This window comes from Sebastes umbrosus, chromosome 12, assembly GCF_015220745.1.
Source record: "Sebastes umbrosus isolate fSebUmb1 chromosome 12, fSebUmb1.pri, whole genome shotgun sequence".
NCBI lineage: Eukaryota > Metazoa > Chordata > Actinopteri > Perciformes > Sebastidae > Sebastes > Sebastes umbrosus.
This window is the reverse complement of record NC_051280.1, coordinates 32,426,988-32,450,823: the sequence shown is the minus strand read 5'-3', so window position 1 is coordinate 32,450,823 and position 23,836 is coordinate 32,426,988. Positions and strand designations below refer to the sequence as shown.

Sequence of the window (23,836 nt, the reverse complement as noted above, 5' to 3'; positions counted from 1 at the left end):
ACGGCCGGCGGCTCGACCGCCACGTTACCGCGATACGATAACGTTTCCTGTCCGTGACGGAGTTAGCATGCAGCTTCAGCTCTGCTCTGTCTAGTTCTGCTTTTCCTGTCAATGTGTGAAACCCAAAGTGTTTCCATCCTTTACTGGATGTGTAGTGTTTACCACGCTGGATTTAACATGTGAGGGTGCAGGTCGTATCCACGCTGACCCTCCAACGTTTTCTGCTCTCTCGTTTCGGCTCGCTACGGTTTGTTTTGGTTGACGGATACAAAACGGATATGAAGTCACGTTACTGACGATTTCAGGAGCAATCAGACGCAAAATCATCTTGATTCTCGGGTAGCGTGTACCCGGCAGTAGCGTACGTACTTACTTTAAGCCCAACCATGATGCTTTTCTTAAAACTAACTAAGTGGTTTTGTTTCCTAAACCTAAGTGAGGCCGTTACCGTAGTTTTTCTACGTGGCGTACAAATGACACACGAAAAGCCTAAAATGTGTCCTCATGACACCCAGAATGTCCTCTTAATGTCGTGCTATTTATACACCTTCTCTTATACCACGGGTCAGCAAGGCAAAAAAAAACATTAAAGAAAATCAGTCTGGAGCCGCAAAACATGTGATCATTGTGATGAAGGTAACACAGTTTATAGTCTAAGTATATAGTATATCAGTCTAATGCAGTGAGGGCCAAAGAGACAATGTGCTACGGAGTATTAGGGCCACATTGAGGGAAAGAACATCTGAGATTTACAGAATAAAGTCAGAATATTATGAGAAAAAAGTCGTAACATTACGAGAATAAAGTCATAACTTTACGAGAAAAAAATAAAATTAAAATAAAAATTACTATTTTATAATATTATGACTTTTTTCTCATAAACCTATGACTTTATTCTCGTAATATTCTGACTTCATTCTCTAAATCTCAGATTTATTTTTTTTCCTCAATGTGTCTAACACTCCGTCGTACCGTCGTACCATAGACCTACAACAATGATAAATAAAAATGAAAATGTAAACAAAAAACAGTTATTCATTTCCATTTTTAAAAAGTCCACAGGGAGCCGCTGGAGAGGAGCTGAAGAGACGCAGGTTGCTGACTCCTGACATATACTATCATCACGCTGGATCAGTACTCGGTATCGGCTGATATCGCAAGTTCAGGTATCGGAACATGTGAACTAAATGAAGTGGTTTAGATCATCTGGATGAACGGTTGGTTAGTTCCCAACCTGTCCGATGATCTGACTGGACCTTGGCGATAGACTGTGATAGACTGTGAGCAGCTCTGCAGAGGAGAATCCACAGAAAATCTAAATGTGTGATGTTTGTAACTAATTAGTCACAGCTGAGGCTCCGCTGGCCGGTTTCGTTGAGCTCTGTGTTGGTGTTGCTCTGCAGACATCTCAAACAAACTCATTAAACTGATAATTACCCGACGGGAACAAACGCAAGCGCTTTGTTTTCCTCCAACTATACGACGTCAAAACCAAACATTAAAACGGAGTGACGCCCCGAACGCTTAATTAACACGGCTCTCACCTAAAGACGCTCTGCACCCTCCACCCCTCCATCCTCCACCCTCCACCCTCCACCTACCTGTCCCTGCATCCACTCTCCTCCGTCAGACTCTAAATACCACACATAAATAATGCAAAAGGCTTTCACATCTAAAACCTTCGGCTCCGTTTCCTGCTCAGACGAACCGCCGACAATGGCGAGGACGACAGGCTCAGAATAGGAGGCGTGAAAAGGGAAGAAAAAAAAAACTTTGAAGGAGAAGGACTTGGAAGGAGAAACGGGGCTGACATTTGCTGGCGGCTTATAGAGGCTAATAATAATTAGTCTACGGTAAAGGGGCCGCTGCCAGAGTAAAAAGTTAAATTAGGTATTTAACCACCAACATCAACCTCTGGGCTGCAGCTGAGCGATGAGTCTCATGTTCATGTGTGTGTGTGTGTGTGTGTGTGTGTGTGTGTGTGTATGAATTGTGGCTTTAATGTTAATTTTGTTTTGGCTTCACAGCTAATGGAGTTCTCTCGTTTCAAGGCAACATTTTTAAATTAACAACCGGCACGAACACAGAATCTTAACTAAAACTGCTTCGTGAAAAAATAATAAGCAAATAAATTCCAGTCTGAAACGCTAATATGTAGATTAACCCTTTGAGCTCTGCAACAGAACGCTGGTATTTGTGCTTATTGTGATGTCATTCTTGGAGTATCTTCAAATAGAGCGCTGCAGGCATGACATAGGCTGTATTTGAAACCTCATACTATACTAGTAGTACGTATTGATTTGGCCAAAATGTAGTGTGAAGTATTGCCTACTGTATCCCACAATGCAAAGCGCTGGAACGCTACAGGCTACGGTTACAACAACAACAACAACAAAAGCCAAAAACGGCTCGTTTTTATACATTTTTCGTAGCTAATTTAATCACTGAAATTCATTTTTGAAAGTTTTTGAGGCGAGAAATCAACTGTGTAGATTTAGAATATTAACAGTTTTATGATATTAGACGGCGAATCGAACATTTGCTCCGATGTTTTCAGAGTTAAGAAGCTCCACAAACTGCTGTGACAGCTACCTCGCCAGCCGCGCCGTCACGCTCACAGGGTTAGATTTGGAGGAAAGCATACTGTACATGAGTTTGTGATAAACAGTAGAAAATATAATGAGTATAATAACGTCAGGAGAACTTCAGAATGATGGTGAAAAAAAAGAAGCAGAGCAGACTCCAGTGTTTCAGGCATAGAGGACAGAAATGATTCTTTCAATGCAAAATCAACCTTCCTTTAACCTCCAATCGGTATGTAAAAAATCTATTTTAATCTTCCGTTTATATCTCACTAAGCTCGTTTTCATCTCTTTTCCCCACACAACGTTTACATTTACTCACCACATCCTCATGCATATAGGTATATAACCGATGGCTGTGTCCGTGCATGTGTCGAGAAGTGATTAAAACAAATGAGGTTTTAATTCATCTTACCACCAACTGATTGGAGGCTCAATGAAATGCAATTTTAAATTCATAGTGCAATTAAATAACAACAAACTAACATATTAGTATGTATTGATGTATTCAGTTACTGTACCTTGGCAGTTAAAGTTCTTTCTTAAGTTTATAACTGTTTGTAAAGCTGTTGCAGTAGTGCTGTTCAATTAATCAAATTTCAGTTTCAATTAGGATTATGGCTTCAAACAATTATGAAAACAAGATAATGGACATAAAACAATTATTGTGCGTTATAGTGTGTTCTGTTTCGTAATGACGCTCTCGTTTTGTCTTGTGTTATAAATCCAGCGCTCCTCTTTCCCTTAAGGTACGTGTCCACAGCCTCCGTCCTTTCCACGCTTCCCATTCATCGTCTATGTAAGCAGCTGTGTAATGCATTCTGGTAGCGTGGGCGGTGCAATTCGTGAAACGGACCGTCACGTCTCCCGTTCCTCATTTGCATAAAGTTGAGGTCTAGGCTACTTTATGCAAATCTGGGGCGTCCGACGGCGACCCACCGCCTCCGAGAAACGTTTAAACTAATCGTTGTCGATCCGAGATGAAGACAGATTCAGAAACCGCATGGCTTATTTCTCGCATAAAATGTTTTCAGAAACACATGTCGATGAACTATTTAACTATTTAAGAGAAGAAAGTTTCCGAACGAGCCTCTATGTTGTTTCCGGTTTGAAAGCTGGGAGCAGCGGCCCATGAGGGAAAGCGTTCGTCCAATCAGGAGCCTGGTGTCTAGTGGATCAGGGACGGCCGCTCAGTGTGGGAGGATCCCCTCGTGGCACTGGCTGGCCCTCGCAGGGCGGAATTTCCTGCGTTGTGGTGCGCCACGTTTTAAACTCTTAGTTGGGCCTGGAAACACCCGGGGTGAAGGTTGCGCTTTACGTCACCGCTGTGCCTCCTCTCCCTGCAGGGAGGGACGGAGCTCCGCAGATGAAACAGAGTGCCTTTGTAGTGTGGAGGGTTTTTGTCTTACCGAGTTGGTCCCCAGGACCTGCAGGTCTGGTTCTCTGGACTCCAGCAGCTTGGCCACCATGTGCAGGAAACTCTCCACGAAGGGCTTGATGCTCTGAGAGTGGCACGCCATCAGCAGCTGGTCCAGAGCCTCCATGGCGATCACCACATTCCTGCACAGGGAAGGGGCCGAGTTTCAGCATCAAGGTGGTTTACGCTTCATCACACAAAGTCTTCTGCTACTTAGATTTATAAAAACACGTCACAGGGGTAAGAGGTCAAAGATCAGGGACATTAAAGGCTGAACAACGAGCAAATTTAACACGATAATAAAGCAGATTTGTTTTCCTCGCTAAAATGTATCATAAGTTTGGAACGTTAGTTATCCTAACCTTAATAGATACCAATGGATTCATCAGGTTTACTAGTTTCATATGATACCAGTATCTTCAAACTAGCTCTAAAACTGAGCCCGCTACAACCTCCGAAAGATCAATTGTGTTAATGCGTTAAATAATAAATAAATAAATAAATAAATAAATAAATAATAAAATAAATAATAAAATAAATAATAAAATAAAATAAAATAAAATAAAATAAATAGTGGAGTTAAAACGGATTTGCGTTAATGCATTATTATTGCGTCAACTTTGACAGTCCTAATTTAATTTAATTGTGATTTTTCTGTCTGATATTAAATTATGATTTTCTATAAATTTAAATAAATTCTTCTCTATCCGTTAGGTTTCAGTCATTTGCACGCAGCTGGTAATGAGCTAGCTGCTGCGATCACCACGCCTGCTCATCTACAGAGAGGCTCACCACTGTGTTGGTCTTTTTGAAAAGAATGTAATGTAATAACTGGGGATGTCATTCGATTAAAATATTTAATTGCAATTAATCGGATAATTGTCCACAGTTAATCTCAATTAATCACACGTTTTTTTATCTGTTCAAGATGTACCTTAAAGGGAGATTTAAACTAACAAACTAACCAATTGAGGCAGCGATAATAGACCAGCAACCCGTAAAATTACGGGTTTTTTCAACGTTGTCTGGTTGCTTTTGGCGAGAGCATAGATAGTTCAGTTCCCCGTCGAGAAAGGTCTGTTTGACGGCGAGGTAAAGTGATGAAAATATTCTAAACATACACTTAAACTAACTATTATTATTACGTTTACTGTAGTATTTAGTGTAGATGTTGAAATATGTGTTAAAAAGAGTCCCAGCAGCGTTATTGACTCATTTCATGATATGAATTCATAACAGTAGAAACTGACTGAAATCCGCCAGACTTATCAGTTCACTCCATCTGGGGAGAAACAGCTTTGCCAAATCCAACGACAGCTTTGAGGTTTGAGTGACATGAAGCCGAGCATACGGACATACGTCACTTGGTTGGACGGACGGAGTGTTTTGAGACGTGCCAAATGGCTTTGTAACGACGCATGGGCCGATTACAGACGGAGAAGAGAGAGATGTGTTTGTTCTCTCCGACCGTCGGCTTCTGGGAATAAAAAAATAAATCCCGGCCAATTAAACCCCATTCCTGACGTTCTAATCACCGTGGTGATCTGGTGCTGCCTGTCTTCTTTTAGAAATACAGGAGGGAGGCAGTTTTTTGGTCTCTCAAGTCATTTTAATTTCTTTCCAGGAGCAGGAATCGCTGAGAGGTTCACGGAAATGTAAAAAAAAAAGACTTTTAATATCACAGAACTTATTGTGATGAGTTTAACGGGGCTTTCTTTGAGGAGCTTTGTGTTGTTAAATGTCTCTTAACTCTTCTTGTGCTTGGTTTTCATTCTCTTTGTTTACAGGCGATACGCTCACATATTGTCATATCTTTGTGTCGACGTCATGATGAGGTCACGATGAGGTCATGATGAGGTCACAGTGTTAGCTGGAGGCTAAACAAAGGAAAGACTGGAGGCTAACTAACACTAGCAGTGGGCTAAAGTTACACATCTAAAATGTCCTCTTGCTGTGTTGTTGGGTGCCAGAATCCAGATATCACAACATTAGAGATGACTAACTGTGATTAGAGACTCTAGCGAGCTACAGTATCAGAGAAACGTTTCAGAGACGGAGAGTAAACCCTTTCTCTCTCCGTCTCTGAAACGCTTCTCCGATATTGTCCGACTCTCTTTCTGACTGACTTTACTGAAGGATAGTTAACTATAGACATCCAAAGATTTATACGCCCTCAATTTATGTTTACAGCGCTGCCGTTGGTCACCAGCCCGCTGGTCGGACGGCTCCATGCTACAGGAAATGAGTCCAACAGAGGACAGCGCCGGTCACGGTCCCTCTGCCTCACTCCTCGCCGCTAGGAGACGACTTCACCGGGAGGAGAGCAGGCCTTAGCTAGCTAGCGTTATCCAGCCGTCTCCTCCTCCTGCAGTAGTCTCCAGCGGCGTAGGGGTCGGCTAATCTGGTCCCGTTGGTTCATGTGAACCTTCTCAACTACCGCTGGTGATCCTGGAGAGTGAGTGACGGCATATGTTGAGAGAAACTAGGATTTTATTCAGCCAACAATCCTCGCTAGCCGGCGTTAACTAACGTGTTCAGAGAGTTATGCTGCCTCCACTTAACGCTCCACCTCCAAAATACATCATCTCAAGGTCAAATGAGTGACTCACCCGTAGCGGTGTCGCACCACATCTCTGCTCAGCCTCTCGGCCAGGTACGCTCCGATCCGGTCCAGTTTCTCTGGAGCCGACACGGCGTAGAAGGTCAGCTTCTCCATGTCAGATTTACTGAGGCCATCCTGGAGAAAAAACACAAGGCAGTCCACATTCACGTGATTTATTTAATATGCTGCCACTAATGCTCACTATAGCACCAAATGTGGATTAATCCGCCGCTGCAAATAGTCCCAAACAAATGCACTATTTCCTCCTGTTGGTCTATTAACGCCTTCAGTAGGAACCAATGGGCTCGGAGAAGAGAGGCACAAACAGGAAGTCAGGAAGTATCGATGGTTTTGTTCCAGACTAAGTACGATCGTGGACTAGAAGTGGACGAAGTAACCGTGACATCACCCATTGGTTTGTGGACTACCGATTTGAAGTCTTGAGTTTGCCATCTTGGTTTGATTTTTGGCCGTCGTCATCTTCGTTTTCGGGCCGTTGCCATCTTGGTTTTTGGCTGTCGGCATTTTGGAATTTGGCCATCACCATTTTGGTTTTTAGCCGTCACCATCTTGGTTTTAGCCGTCACATGTTGATTTTTGGTTGTAGACATCTTGTTTTTTTGCAAGTGACACAAGAGGGTGGAGCTAAGTACCACCGAACGCTGAACATGACATTTTTAGGTCGACCAAAATGTTATAAATAACTTTCATGAAGTGAAAACACACTGTGAAAGGGTTAAAGTTGTAAGACGAAAACACAGACAACTACCAGACCGGACAACGCCGTGGTAGCGATCAATCACATGGTAGCCCCGCCCTAAAGCATCCCCTGCTTTATGGTCTATTTGACTCTAAATGGGACCATTATTTACTAAATCAGGCACTTCCCCATTGGCTTCACTCTTGCTCACTGATCAAGACTCCAAGACCAATTTAAAATGTAAAACAAACTTTTCTAAGGAATACTTTGGTTTCAACTTCAGTAAATGTACCTTGAAAAGTCATTGAGCTAGAGAGTCTTCATATCTTAAATCAAGTTCATAATATCTTCTCCTCAGTATATGACACTGACATTAAAACTACCAGTGGTGTTAAATGGACTGAATAAATGAGTTTGGTTGGGCTCATCTGCTTTGATGACAAATGACTGAACACCACAGATCACTGCTCAGAAAATAGACTGAAACTGCACCTCATTAGAAATCTTCCAAACACAAGTCAAACTGGAAGAAATACACTAAAAAAATCGCTTTATTCTGATTCCACGTCTGCCTCCTTAAAACCACTGTGCTGGTGCAGAGATCAAGATTTTACCTTCTTCCTAGAGACCTCCGATCCCGACTGACTTTACTATATTTCAGAGGCTGTAGCAGGTTCAGTTTTAGAGATAGAGTGAAGCTACAAATATCATATGAAACTAGTAAACCTAAGGAACCCATTAGTACCAACCATGTCATACTATCTTGTCGGGAAGGAGGTTAAATAACGCTCCAAAGTTAGGCTACATTTTGGCGAGAGAAATTGTCATGACCATTTTCAAGGGGTCCCTTGACCTTGAAATGGGTTCTATGGGTACCCACGAGTCTCCCCTGTTAAGTCTCCCTGCCTATTCTAAACTGATGTGTGTAACATTTCTGCATACTGGGGTCCCTAAACAGTCTTGGAATTCCATAAATTGGGTATCACTGTAAAGCTGAGACTCTTGTGGATCCAATGAGTCCAACTGTATTCATGTGTGATGATGCTTGTCCCCATAGGAGACATTTCATTGACCTCACTGTATAAAATGACCTGTGGTGACCTCTAGGATAATCACAGCCTCATGAAACTTTACAGCCACAAACTAGAGACCTAGAGCATTCAGAGGATGGATGGATCAGACTAGAGACCTAGAGCATTCAGAGGATGGATGGATCAGACTAGAGACCTAGAGCATTCAGAGGATGGATGGATCAAACTAGAGACCTAGAGCATTCAGAGGATGGATGGATCAGACTAGAGATCTAGAGCATTCAGAGGATGGATAACAACTTATGAGACATAATAGAGCATGAGGATGACCATCATATACTTCTATCATCATGTTATAAACCCTGATACTAGAACAACTTGACCCACAGTGCTGAGCAGCATCTCAAATGAATCTCCAGGTTCCCAGCTTTCAGATGATGTTCACCACTTCTATGTGCATCTCAGAGGGCTCGATTAAATGCTGTTTTTGGACCTTATAAAGGACTCCATCTGAACGTCAGCATCATACTGTACATGACAACAGAATATAAAGAGGAGGGAGTTAATTCCCAGCTGTCCCCCGGGTGTTTTCAGCTCCTCGGGCTCTCAGCGAGTGGATAATTAAATTGACAAGGTCTCGACCATTCGAGCATTTCGATTTCCCACTGCACCCGTTTGCTTACATCGAAGGCCCGCTGAGAAGATATCGGGGGATGGGGTCCCTTGTGTATACGAGACAAACCACATACACATTTAGTGTATTAATTAACAGGGGTCGAGGAATCAAACGGGTGATAATAACTTGTCATGGTCCTGTTATCAAAGCCGTGTCACATTTAATAACCAGATTCATTAAAGTCTGAAGCTTTCCTGTGGCTCTGTGGTCGTCCAATTATTCCAGTGTTGCGGCTGGGAAGCTCTCCGGTGGTGGTGGTGGTGGCGGTGGTGGAGGTGGAGGTGGTGGTGTCACTGGGTCTCCACAGCAATCTCAACACTGTGGTAACAACTGGGCACCAAACACAGTGTTAATACGCTGCTAACAGCCCACACTGTGACCGCCGTATGCTGTCTGGTGTAGCAACAGTGATACTCAGACTCTGGTTAACCCTCTGAGACCCACAACAGAGCCGTTTCTGTCTTCTTTAGGTGGGTACAGGGGGTCTTTAGGGGGAGATAGCAGGTCAACAGTAGATGTCAAGTCCGCGTTGCAGTTTGTTTAACCTGTACATTGTGAACACAAAGCTCTCCAAGTCCGCGTTACGGAGGTCACGAGAACAAACACTTCGGTACCAACTTGATGCGAAAATTCTGAAGGTGTGGCGGTGCTCGTTTTTCTACAGTACCGCAGGTACCGTATGTAGCGCCGAGGCTCAAGACTGATGGGGTCCCGTTGTCCCGGGAACAGAAGAAAATGTGTTTGGATTTTGGTGAGGAACTTGAATAGAAACAGTTGTTTGAAGGAGACGTTTTTACAGGTTTTACAATATATAATAGAGACACTACGCATGTACATTTGACGAGGATAGAGAAACGTGCTTTTCTTTCTGTATCAGTCCTGCTCCCAAATGCTCGTTATGATTGTAATAATTGATGACAAAACACATTAATAATTGCATTAATTGCACAGGCAGGACATCCTAAAACACCGTAAAACACCGGTGGCAGCAACTTGAGGAAAGTACTGCATTTTCCATATACACCACTGATTAATGGTGTACTGTTTATGGGCTTAATGAGTTTATTTCATTATGACTATGTGGGTCTGTGAACGCAGTCCCTTTTCTGATGGTCCACTTTTTGGTCCTTTTTAAGAGGACTGAGTTTGGTTCGTTTAAAAAGGACTATATGTGAAAACAACCACAAAGCGAACCAAACTCAAACCACCTCCTGAGGAAGTCTGAGTTTGGTTCGTTTCCAAGGGGTCTGAGTTCTCTTGCTGTGTTCACATATGCGCAAACAAATGCTGACTCATCGCTCTGAGTCCGTCTGGAGGGCTGAGAGGGACCGAGTGTGAAATCACCCTCAGTTTTACAGATCTGTTGATTAAATCAACTAATCGATTAGTGGACTGTGTGATGCTTGCAGTGACTCACTTTGGGGTCCTCGGGGAAGATGTTGTCCACCAGGCGTTTGTACCTCGGCCTGAGCGGCCCACAGCAGCCACACACTCCTGCAACACACAACGAACACAACAGAGGTTACACATCAATAAACTGCTGACCATCAGGTCTGACTGGAGAACAAGGTGCATCAGATAAAGGCTGCAAGACGCCCAGAGAGACGCCTTAAAGGTTTCACTTTCATCACAGAAACTTGACAGTGAAAACACGACTGAATTAGGACCTTTAACTTTACTCCATATAAACCTCCGTTAACTCTGAGGAGCTCAACATCACCATGTTTCATCTGATAAATGAAGGCAGACCATCTTGGCAGTAAAACATGTTTCTCATCTCCTTCCTCTGACTCATGTTGAGCTCTCTGAGAAACTTACTCTGGATTCAAGAAAGTGGCGGCGATAGGTCATCTCTTATTGACCGGACGTGAATTAGTATTACCGGCGGTGGCAGCCTCTGAGTCAATAAGGACGTGATGAGTCATCAGAGTCGAGGCTCGGCGGCGTGGGGTGAATAAGTTAAAGTCACAGTGGGAACGATTACGGAGCGGCTCACTGGTCAGGAAACTGGAGACTCCACTGACCGTGGTGCGTTCACTGACCGTTAAATGAACCTGTGCTTTTGTAAAATTAAAGAATTAGGGCTGTCAAAGTTAACGTGATAATAACGCAAATTCATTTTTTACGCCACTAATTTCTTTAACGCATTTATGTGTGTATGTACAAGGACATTACGCGTGTCACGAGGAAGCATTTTAGGCTTTACATGTGACATTTCTACGCCTCTTTTTGTGTGTAATTTCTTTTACGTTGTGCAACAAAACGACGGTAACATCCGCATTTATGTTTAGGCAACAAAAATACAGGTTTAGGAAAAAACACCATGGTTGGGCTTAAAATAAGTACGTAAACTAAGTAACGTACATTCGGAATAGGGCTGTCAAAGTTAACGCAATAATAACGCATTAACGCAAATCAGTTTTAAACGTCACTAACTTCTTTAACGCCTTAATGCAACTAGTGATTTTTAGGTTGTAGCGGCTCAGTTTTAAAGCAAGAGTGAAGACACTGGTATCATATGAAACTAGAAAACCTGATGAATCCATCGCTACCAACCATGTCAGACTAGCTTGTTGCAAAGGAGGTTAAATAACGCTCCAAATTTACGCTAAATTTTGGCGAGGAAAAGCTGGCATAGAAATTTCAAAGGGGTCCCTTGACCTCTGACCTCCAGATCAGTGAATGTAAATGGGTTCTATGGGTACCCACGAGTCTCCCCTTTACAGACATGCATGTTGTTGTGTTAATTGATTTCCAATAATAAATATATACATACGTTTGCATAAAGCAGCATATTTGTCCACTCCCATGATGATAAGAATATTAGATACTTGACGAATCTCCCTTTAAGGGTACATGTTTTTAATTTTATGTTTTTTATTGTTTATACTTATTTTATTTATTATCATCATTATAGTGTTTATTTTACTTAATTTTGTTTTAATCAAATTTTATTGCTGATTATTATTATCTCTTTTATTTTATTTTATTAAAATTGCATTATTTTTAATACAATCTGTTTATTTTGTGTAGTTTCATAATTTTTATTTGATAATTTTATTGTTATTTCCTTATATTTTATTATCTTAAATACCCATCTTTTTATTGCTTTCTTATTCAGTGAACTTTTATATTGGTTGTTTTGGTGTGCATTAGTCTCTAAATGCGTTTTTAACATCCTGTATTTTGTCTGTGCAGCACTTTGAATTAAATTTGAGTTGTTTGAAAGGTGCTATATAAATAAAGATTGATTGATTTTTGATCAGATAAAAAATGTGTGATTAATTTGCCGCAGCCCGAATCCCAGTTTTTGCCTTTTTTTACAGATAAAATCCAGTAATTATGTTCTCAAGATACAAAATAATCTGTGAAAGTGATTTTTGTCTACTCAACAACAACAAAATTCAGAGTTCACTTCTAAGGCACATAAAAACTAGAAAGTTTAACCCTTCTTGACCACGGCAGACAGAAGAAGAATTCATAGAGCCGCGGTTACATACTGGACAGAACTCTCTCTTGGAGTTGTACTTCTACCAGTAAAACCAGTAAAATAAAAAGGCTCAAACTGTGCTCAGATTGACGACGGTTCCCTCCTGATCAATGTGGCCGTGGCCGTCAGAACCGAGCGTCTTCAGTGAAAATGTCAGTGCTTTTGTTTCCTGAAGGAGCGGCAGAACGCGACTGAAAGGTCACGGCGGCGTTCGGCTCCTCCGACGGACGATCGATGAGGAAAAGGCCTTTTAGCATCGAAATTCACCCGGTTCAAACATTTCAAAAGAAAACACACCGGGCCAAAGGAAGGAGACAGATACTGAACTCCAGCCATGATAGTTACAGGAAACTCTGTTATGAATATTACAATGTTGTTTTAATACTTTTATTGTAAATTACTCAAATTATGAATTATGAATTATACATTCACAAGATGAGTAGTATATATATTTGCATTTTCTTTCATAGATTTTATACACCCAGTAGAGGGGTCAGCAACCTGCGGCTCTTTAGCTCCTCTCCAGTGGCTCCCTGTGGATTTATAAAAATGGAAATGAATAACTGTTCTTTGTTCACATTTTCATTTTTATTTATCATCGGTACGACGGAGTATTAGGGCCACATTGAGGAAAAATAAATAAATCTGAGATTTCGAGAATAAAGTCATAATATTTATTTTACGTGTCTCAAATGTATGACTTTATTCTCGTAATATTACAACGTTTTTTCTCGTTAAGTTATGACTTTATTCTTGTAAAATTTTGACTTTATTGTGTAAATCTCAGATGTGTTTTCCCTCAATGTGGCCCTAATACTCCGTAGTACATTGTCTCTTTGGCCCTCACTGCATTAGACTTATATACTATATACTTAGACTATAAACTGAGTTACCTTCATCACAATGATCACATGTTTTGCGGCTCCAAACAGATTCTTTTTTTTTTCTTTGCCTAAAATGTCTCTTTTGATATTAAAGGTTGTCGATACGTCAGCGCCCTCCTCCACCACCGTTACCTGTGAGAGTCACCTTTCCCTCCTCAGACTCAGAAAACAAACTTCATTTCCCAGGGGCCCCTGCTCAGACAGCAAGGTGAAGGGAACCCTGGGAGCTCTGTGCAGACCTCTCAGGTGATTAGGTCACCTTAACACCGCCAGAGTTTATTTCTCGGCTATAACGCGCGGCACAGATTAATCAGCTTCGTTAAGACTCGTATCAACCTGCCTGTTGCCAAGGCAACCTTTCCAGAGCGGCGGTTTTTAAAGCGTTCATTATGGATCCTGCAATTACCTGCCACATTAGGGCCGCGGAGCAGCGGGGGGGAGCTGCTGTGTGAGTATATTACTGTGACCAGCCAGGTTTAATGGAACTCAGCTGCCTTCACACGCTCACAGGAAGACGACTATACTGACCTTCTACCGGGTGCACAAACCAAACGCAGAGCTCAAATACATGACCAGAACGAGGAGACGTTAACCTCAAGGGTTCCTTTCAAAGACTAAACTTCTTCTAATTAAAGCAAATCAATTAATCAATTAACCGCCTTTAAGTCACTCATAATAGGGCTGCGACGATTCACCAGTCTTCTGATTCAATACTATCATGATACTTGGGTGCCGATTCGATGTGTATTGTGATTCGATATTATGATTTATTGTGATTTTTGTTAACTTTTTTAACACTAGACCATGAGAAAAAGTTGAATCATACACTTCTAGGGACTTTTACTTTGGACAATCTCTAAATTAATGCAGTTAAAATGTTTGATTTTCAGCATGTATGTAGTCAGAGATGTCCTGAAGTCAAATATATCAGTCATTGTCAGGAAGTATTTATTATCCAGCAACCCAGAAATCATCAAGACATTTCCCTCACAGATTAGTGGGATTTTATATTTAATCTATAAGGGACATGTAATGTTTTATACTTCTGATGAACATAATCCATCAATCTGATTTCCATAGATGTATTTTGTATATACAGTTCCCTTTGTTAACACCTTATTTTGAAAACACATGTCTACTTCCTTTAACTTCTCCAAGGTGGTCTCTAGCTCTCCCGTCAGCTCCGTTCTCTTTATCCATCCATGGTCAGCTCCATCGGGGCCGTTTCAATGCAGAGAACATAAATGTCAGTATCTGGGTGCTCTACAGTCGTAGCGTCGGCCCATTTGACCACGGAGACGAGAGCGACGGCCGGCGACTCGACCGCCACGTTACCGCGATATGATAATGTTTCCTGTCCGTGACAGAGTTAGCATGCAGCTTTAGCTCTGCTCTGTCTAGCTCTGCTTTTCCTGTCAATGTGTGAAACCCAAAGTGTTTCCATCCTTTACTGGATGTGTAGTGTTTACCACGCTGGATTTAACATGGGAGGGTGCAGGTCGTATCCACGACGACCCTCCAACGTTTTAGACTCTCTGAGGTTTGTTTTGGTTGACGGATACGGAACGGATATGACGTCATGTTACTCAGACTACCACAATAAAAGAGATAACTTCCTTCTACCTCCACATAGACTCAGATGAAGCAAATATATCGATTCTGGCATTAAAACATCTATTTAAAAATCACATTTTTCATATAAGCAGCTTTTTCAAATATTTAATATTATATTATTATATATATTAATATTTATTTTTCTTATCTCTGTTGGGTATATTTGTCGTTGGTGCTGATTACATTTTCAGTAAAGTTTATCGTTATAAATCTATTTTTATATCTGCTGATGTATTTGACAAGTTTATTTTTCAACTGTAAATTGTCTCACTCGATATATATATATATATATTGTTTAAAACTCCTTTAAATGTGTATTATATTAATTGTTTACATGAAAAAAGAATGTACATTGGCTGATATTGTTATCAGATTTTTGAAAAACAGTCAAATATCGATGTAGGCCTCGAGAATGGACGAAGTATTGATCAGACTGCTGCTGAAATCGATTAAATCAGTTAGTTGATGGACTATTTTTATAACAAATTAATTGATAATCAAGTCATTATTAAGTCATTTATCAAACAAAAAGTAAATAGTTTCTGGTTCCAGCTTGGCTGGAGATGCTGCTCTTGACCTGCATCCACAACGATGTTATTTTGTGCCCCATTTGGCACAGCTTTATCTGTTTAAAATAGATGGTCCTGAGGCGGGAAAAAACCCTGATCCAGTTTGAGGATATCAGACGTGTCAGTATTAAATGATTAAATTAATAATATTAATGATAATAACCACTGCTCTGGTTTCTCTTTCACAAATAGATCCATGTAGAGTTAATGGACCGTCGGTACATAATACAGGGAGACTGTCTGAAAAAGGCCACACTGACTAATCCAATTACCAAACCCTCCAGAGTCCAATCACTTATTTGTTAAACTAGTTCAAGATCTCCATCACTTCCTCCGCCCACAGAGACACTTGTGATGTAAACGATGACACGGCGCCCTCTGGAAGACTCTCAGAGCTCTTTGACGTGAACGGGAAGCTGATGTTTCGTTGTTTAATGATCGGGGGCCTCGAGATTTCACGGTTCAAAGTGTCCTGGAGTCGGTCCAGGGTTAGGGGTCTGTATAAAAAGCACGCTGCCACGTGGTGGTTTAGATGAAGGGAAAGTTCACAGGAAGTGACTTGAAATATGAGCAGCAACAACAGCGAGGCTGCAGGCGATCCGTCTGACAGTATGGTGTCACTTTACATGATGACAACAAAAAGACACAGAGTCGATGACGTGGAGCGGACACCAGGTTCAGATATAATCAAACAGGAGTTATCTGTGCTGTTTTCAGTCTGAATCCAGGCTTACCAGGGCTGGGACCATTCACCTACCCTATGATATTATCACGATACTTGGGTTTTTGAAGTATTGCGATTCAATATTTATATTTATTGCGATTTTTGTTGTAACTTTTTTAACTCTAGATCATGGGAAAAAGTTGAATCATACACTTCTAGGGATTTTTACTTAGGAAAACCTCTGCATTGATGATGGCTGGGGTAGCTTAGTAGTACCGCCAAGAACTACTTTCACCGTTGTTTTAGGGGTACTGGTGTTATAATCTTTTAAAATGATACCCAGGCGTTATTTATTTTTAATTTTTTTCATTGTGATTTATTATCACTATTTACTTTGTTTCTCTTTATTTTTATTTTATTTTATTTATTTATTATTAATATTTTTTTTGTTTTCTCTATTTATTTTTTTATTTATTTTTGTTTATTATTATTTCTATTCTATTTTTTTATTTTCTATTTTCTAACTTCATCTCTCATTTTTATTTTATTTATTTATTATTATTATTAATATTTTTTTGTTTTCCCAATTTATTTTTCTCTTTTTATTTTGTATTTATTATTATTCCTATTCTATTTTTTATTCTTTTATTTCTATTTTCTATCTTCATCTCTCATTTTTATTTTATTTATTATTATTATTATTATTATTATTATTATTTTATTTTTTATTTTTCTCTATTTATTTTTGTTTATTATTATTATTATTATTATTATTATTATTATTATTATTATTATTATTCCTATTCTATTTTTTTATTCTTTTATTTCTAACTTCATCTCTCATTTTTATTTTATTTTATTTATTTTTATTTATCTATTTATTTATTCTTTTTCAATTCCTTTTCTATATTTATTTTCTCTTCTCTCCTAATATAAGTATAAATAGACATGTTATTTTTTCATTCCTGTACATTTAAGTATTCTCTGGGCCTATGGACAAAAAATATAACTAATTTAATATTGTTAATATTATGACCTTGTTGTGTCTTAAAACATGTGACTGTGCTGTACGACTGTACTTGTTCAAAGGAAATAAAAAGAAGTACAAAAAAAAAAAAAAAATGATCCCCAGCGCTACTGATGATGGTTTTAAAGTAAAACTGAAAAGCTTGAAAGAAGAGATATGCCGCTGTGTGTTGAGTAACTTTAGTCTTACAGGAACTGCTATTAGAATGATACTGCTGCTTTAACTCCACTAAAGGGTCTAAATAAGTCAAAGATCTGAGTAGAGTACATCCTGTAAAACAAATACTATATACTATATAGATGCTAGAAGTGAAGAAGAAAACATGTTGAAAACCAGCAGAAGGAAGCGGTTTATCTGAGTTCTCTGTGGAAATCAACTCAAACGGGACGTGGAACCGAGTTTCCAAATCTTGACTAAACAAAGTGAGTACTGATCAGCAGATGACGTCATACACTAACATCCTTCACTAACCGATCCATTCCTGCACCTCCTGCGACTCAGCAGAGCAGCTCCGTTATGAACAATCCAAAGGAAATACTGCATATCACTTGATTTTTCCTCCAGGAACACAGTTGAAGAGGTTTATTTCACAACGACCCACTAGCTGTACATTATCACGCTTATTACACGGCAACTTACTGAAGATATTTTATCTATATTATATATATTTTGAGACAAAAACGTTTTTTAATTTTTAATTTTTAATACTTATTTTATTCATCATCATCATTACAGTGTTTATTTTACTCTATTTTATCTCTGTTATAGTATTTTATTTTATCAATATTTTATTATTTTAATACAATCTGCTTATTTTGTGTAGTTTCATAATTTGTATTTATTTATTCATTTTTATTATTATTTTTATTTCCTTGTATTTTATTTATCTTTTATTATCTTAAATACCCATCTCTCATTGCTTTCTTATTCATTGAACTTTTATATTGGTTGTTTTGGTGGGCATTAGTCTCTAAATCCATTTTTTAACACTTTACATTTTTGTCAATCGTCTGAACATTGACTTGCATTTGACTTGTTTGAAAGGTGCGATATAAATAAAATTTGATTTTTTGATTGATCATTCATTGGTTCCATTTTTTTCATATGATAAAAACACGGGGAAACTGAGCTGTGGGGATTTCTGATCTGATTGTCCATCATCCTTCTGACGCAGACCAAACACTTCTCTGATAATCTGACATCGAAAACAATCGTCCTGTTAAAATATTCCTGCACCCGCGAGCCGACTGCATTCATCCCCGGTTGACTTGTTTGTTTGTGTGGAGGCACCGGTGGCAGAGAATGAATGACAGCACCTCCAAATTACATTAAAACCCATTCTGGCTAAGAGCATCACGGCTTCAATACCGTAATAGAGGCGATGCATCAATTTGAGCGTCCGGCTATAGATCTGCAGAGAAGGCTGCATAATCACAGCACAACAGCGAGAGAGAGGGCCTCAGATCCAGAGATTGTGGTGGTCACACGGACTGATAAATTACACCCCCAACACGACTAACTCAGCCGGCTGAGAGGAGGCCATTACAGAGGATCAAATCCATCATCCCGCTGCAACCAAACACAAAGGCAGAGAGAAATTAATAAAAATGTAAACGCTTACACAACCACCCGCTGTCCCGCGTACCGAGATATCATTAGAAATACGTAGAGATTCACACACTTGTTTTTCAGAGAGCAACTTGTTTAAATGTTTAAATCTATATTTGTATCTTCAGCGGATCTCAACGTCTTGTTAACACATGCTTACACCAGAGTTGCGTGTTGGGTAAAGATTTTTCATCACGGAGCGGTCTGCTGCTCGGCCCCCCCGACCGGCACCTGAGCAGAGTACTAACATAATCTTTATTCTTCATCGATTCCCACAGAGGAGACCTGGACGGGCCACCGGACTCACAAAACACCGAATAAATACACCGAGTGGAAAAACACTGAGAAACCAACACCCTGAAACGGAAGGCAGAAGCTCGGCTTGTGTGTTGACTAACAAATGTGCAGTTTGTGTGGAATTCAAGTGTCCTGGATAGTTTATATTAAAGTGCAAAAAGACAGTGATTACTTTTATGGGTCGTCTTTGAAGCCTCAATTTGAAATATATGACAGAACAACCTTAGAAAAGCAAACTTCATAAGTAATTCATCAGTGAACATAGCTAAAAACCAAGATGGTGACAGCTAAAAAAACAAAGTTGGTGACGACTAAAAACCAAGATGGCGACCACCAAATCTATCCTCATTGGGAACAATTGAAAAAAGATGCTGGCGCTCAGAAAAAACGCTATACGAACACAGGCCCTTAAAATGTTTAATATATTTCTTTCCCGTATGTAAAGCATGTTAAATTCCCTCTCTGCTTGAATAAACACATAAGACGCTGCATCCTAGTATAAAACTGGGCTCAATAAAGCATTAATGTGACATGATTGAGGGTTTGGCGTCCGACCTACCAGAGTTCAGCAGGCCTCGTCTGTTTGAGGCTCGGCTGTAGTTGAAGGCTCCGTCGGCCTCGGTGTGAGGCACCTGCCTGTACCTCCTAAGGATCCCCCGTCTCAGGTGGACACAACAAGACGGCATGACCGGAGAAACGTCCACTTTTTAATCCAGAGTGTTGTTTCCACAGGCCACACGGCTTCAGCGGCCAGACATGGGAGTCAAAAAAAGGTACGACTGGTTCTTCAAACTCCACCAAGTAGTCGGGCTGACGTTCAATTCATTCAGGAAAGTTTCCACTACACCTCAACCAACAAACCACATCCCCGCTTCACCTCTCTACGGATTCGTCCTGCACACAGGGAACATCATCTCTCTGACGAACAACAAGCTCAGCCAATGGGACGTCGGACGCTGTCATCGCCTGGGATTACCCCGTCATTCTGACAGAGAAGACGAGAAGCCGCTGGGTCTAATGTGGGCCTGTCTGCGGCTCGGCTCGGGTTACCGGCCTCTGTGCTCACAGGACAAACGTGATCCAACACACAAGAGGAAGACAAAACCTGGACCCAGAAAAGCCTCCAAGTTTCTGTGACTCCACACAACAGCTACGAGCTCAAAGGAACAAATAATGAAATGATATTTATTTACTATTCTTCACAGTTAATGACCTGGTCACTGTCGGCCGTCTGCAGTAACTGGATCTCTTAATATGTAAACCTGGTTTCATTCATCACGTGACGAAGAGACACAACTTGATTCTGGAGATGTAGGAGCTTCTAATGCTATCTGCACCAGTGAACATAAATGCATAATGAAGACGCATTAGTGCAAATGGCGATTTTTAGGGTGTAGCAGGCTCAGTTTAAAAGCTAGAGTGAAGATACTGGTATCGTATGAAACTATAATACCTGATGAATCCATCGGTACCAACCATGTCATACTAGCATGTCATGAAGGAGGTTAAATAACGCTCCATACTTACGCTAAATTTTGGCGAGGAAAAACTGCCATGTCCATTTTCAAAGGGGTCCCTTGACCTCTGACCTCCAGATCAGTGAATGTAAATGGGTTCTATGGGTACCCACGAGTCTCCCCTTTACAGAAACTACTGTTTTTGTGAGTGGAGTCTGGTGGCTTTGAAGAGAGCAATATGATGGCTATAGTTTCACCTTGCCATCAGATACCCACTTTATGATAATCACATGCAGTTTTGGGGCAATATAGTTTAATATGATACCAGTGTCTTCACTCTAGCTTTAAAACTCAGCCGCTACAACCTAAAAATCACAAGTTGCATTAAAGAAATTAGTGGAGTTAAAACAAATTAAGAGTAATAGGTGACAATTACAAGTTAAGTAACTTCTCACACCCCCACTGACAGACAACATCTGGCTTTAATGAGAGAAAAAATGATTATATTTCTCTGGATAATCCAACCTCATACGAGGAGTTTACAGAAAGTCTAGTTTCGTCTCTTCTTCCAGCCAGAAGTACCCACACAAACACCCACACACACCCCGCCACAGTAAATCTCACCTCCAGTAGCGCCGTGTACTTTAATCTACACCTAAACCGTCTGCGAGGCGCGTAATCTACAAGATTAAAGAGCGCCCCTCAGCCCTCCTGATTAATTCCCTCTCCTTTGACAAGCAGATGAAAGCCGTAACGGCGGCGTTCATCTGACAACATCATTCTCACGGCGCCTTGTTCGGCTTAAGTTTTTCCGGCGGTTGGAGACGAGTGTGCGGATTGTTAACACGCCCCTGTGGGGTGACACTGCTCGCTGACGCCACGTCGTCCTTGGAGATGGGGAGCATTAATAAATAAAGTCGGGTCTGTGAAGGTAGAGGTTTGATTTAAATGTGCGGTGAGCGAGGCCTGAAGGAGAGTGATGGGCAGTGGGGTGTGGAAGGAAATGTTCCTGGTTCACAATCCTGCTCCTAAAGGACCACAGAGGAGGACCGTTTAAAGATTTAAAGATGCAAGAACTAATACACACTGTGTTTGCACGTCACTTTCATTATGGCCATGAACACAGCATTAAAACGATGATGCTTCTTATTGTCCAACAAGATTTTATGTATGGGCTCAGTGCTGCTTGATAAATCAGCCAATTAGGCTGTTGTCAGGCTATTAAATAGGCGTTATCAGTCACTATAAGCCCCATAGATGTGGGTCAACAGGGGCCTACTACACCCACTAGTAGGTTTTATCATCTATTCACATGAAAGATGGTAGAAAGAAGTTATAAAAGAACACGACAGCGACCTCTAGCGACCGTAGTAAGTCAGACGCTGTAGTAAAGACAGTGTGAAACCAACAATGTGTAGTTGTCTTTGTTTTCGTAGTTATTTTAACCCAAAACACGTTGTTTTTCCCTAAACTTAACGATGTTTTTTTTTTGCCTAAACCTAAAGAAGTTGTAGTTTTTTTTGCCTAAACCTAAAGAAGTTGTAGTTTTTTTTCCTAAACCTAAAGAAGTTGTAGTTTTGTTCCCTAAACCTAAAAAAGTTGTAGTTTTGTTCCCTAAACCTAAAAAAGTTGTAGTTGTGTTGCCTAAACCTAAAGAAGTTGTAGTTTTGTTGCCTAAACCTAAAGAAGTTGTAATTATGTTGCCTAAACCTAAAGAAGTTGTAGTTTTGTTGCCTAAATCTAGAGAAGTTGTAGTTTTGTTCCCTAAACCTAAAAAAGTTGTAGTTTTGTTGCCTAAACCTAAATACGTTGTAGTTGTGTTGCCTAAACCTAAAGAAGTTGTAGTTTTGTTGCCTAAACTTAAAGTTGTAGTTTTATTACCTAAACCTAAAGAAGCTTTTTTGTTTGTGTCAAAACGTGACGTTTCATTCATTTTTACACGTTAGAACATGTTGCTTTTAAATTTCCCTTTCACAACTTAGTAGGCCCCTATTGACCCACATCTATGGTGCTCATAGCGACTGATAACGCCTATTTAATAGCCTGATGATAGACGAATCGGGTGGATATGTGCTCTCATTTTGCTCATGTTTGTATGTCATATAAGAGGAACATACTTGGGATTTAGATTTTTTTATTTTATTCCATAAATCATTTAATCTGGAAAGCAGTTTACGCTTAAGTTTGACAAGTGTTATATAAATTATTATTATTATTATTATTATTATGACTGCACTAGTTAGCTACTTATCTCTACTTTCTTATGTAAAACAAAAAATTAAGCAGTAAAACAATGGCTTACAAATGTATTAAAAACAATCCTGCAGAACCTTGTAGCCCGCTACAACCTAAAAATTGCAAGTTGCGTTAATGCCTTAAAGAAATTAGTGGCGTTAAAACAAATTTACGTTAACGCATAAAGTTATTATCGCGTTAACTTTGACAGCTCTAACCAAAACCCAAAGATATTAAGTTCACAGTGATACAAAAGAGAAAAAAAGCAGCAAATCATCACAATTCAGAAGCTGCTTTTGCTTCCAAAAGAGGAGCAGTAAATATAAAAAATCATGACTCCGGAGTTATAGTCACCGTCACAGTGACGGCTGACAAACACAGAGAGCCTTCTCATAATGATCCATGTGAGTCGGTAACATTTATACATGAATATCTGTTACACTCACACACACAAAGAAAAGGCTGTTATTTATGCGATGTGCAAATGAATGAAAAAGTGTTTGCTTGCTTTGAAAACCCTGGGTCTGAATGGCTGGTGGGCTCATTGACTTGCATTATCACGTCCTGCTTTTGAACCTTGAAGGGCGCATGCACACAAAAAAACAGATGACGACCCATAAATTTACAGCCTCCCCGTCGCTCTGCTCCGGCCCCGGCCAGACGGATATCCAAATTTATACTGCTTAAAAATCTGTTGTTGTTCTCGCTCTCTGCGGACTGGAGTTCTGGCCGGGTTCAGCACCGTGTCAGCAGGACTATCTGACCCGACACAAGATTTATCAGCAAGGAAACAAAGAAAAGAACCTCTTTTGTTTCTTGTGTTTATCAACAGAAGGTTGCCTGCTCCTTCACGGCAACACTAAACACGTCACCAACCTGGACCAACCTTCTCTTTACTGAGCAAAACATCCATTTAATCAGGAGTCTTGCTTACTATGACGAGATTAATGACGCTTATGACGAGCTCCACGTACAACGACTCA

General features: G+C 40.3%; 1 protein-coding gene across 3 annotated transcripts in view; it reads right to left on the bottom strand.

Annotated features, from left to right (window-relative positions):
• The window catches only part of efr3a (EFR3 homolog A (S. cerevisiae)), a 127,403-nt gene that overhangs the window by 64,333 nt on the left and 39,234 nt on the right, over positions 1-23,836 (bottom strand). For all 3 annotated transcript variants that reach the window (XM_037787406.1, XM_037787408.1, XM_037787405.1), the window contains 3 exons: positions 10,426-10,502; positions 6,609-6,736; positions 3,992-4,142 (listed from right to left, as the gene is read on the bottom strand). In XM_037787406.1, coding sequence (XP_037643334.1) covers positions 3,992-4,142; positions 6,609-6,736; positions 10,426-10,502 — 356 coding nt within the window. The remainder of the gene's footprint in view (positions 1-3,991; positions 4,143-6,608; positions 6,737-10,425; positions 10,503-23,836) is intronic.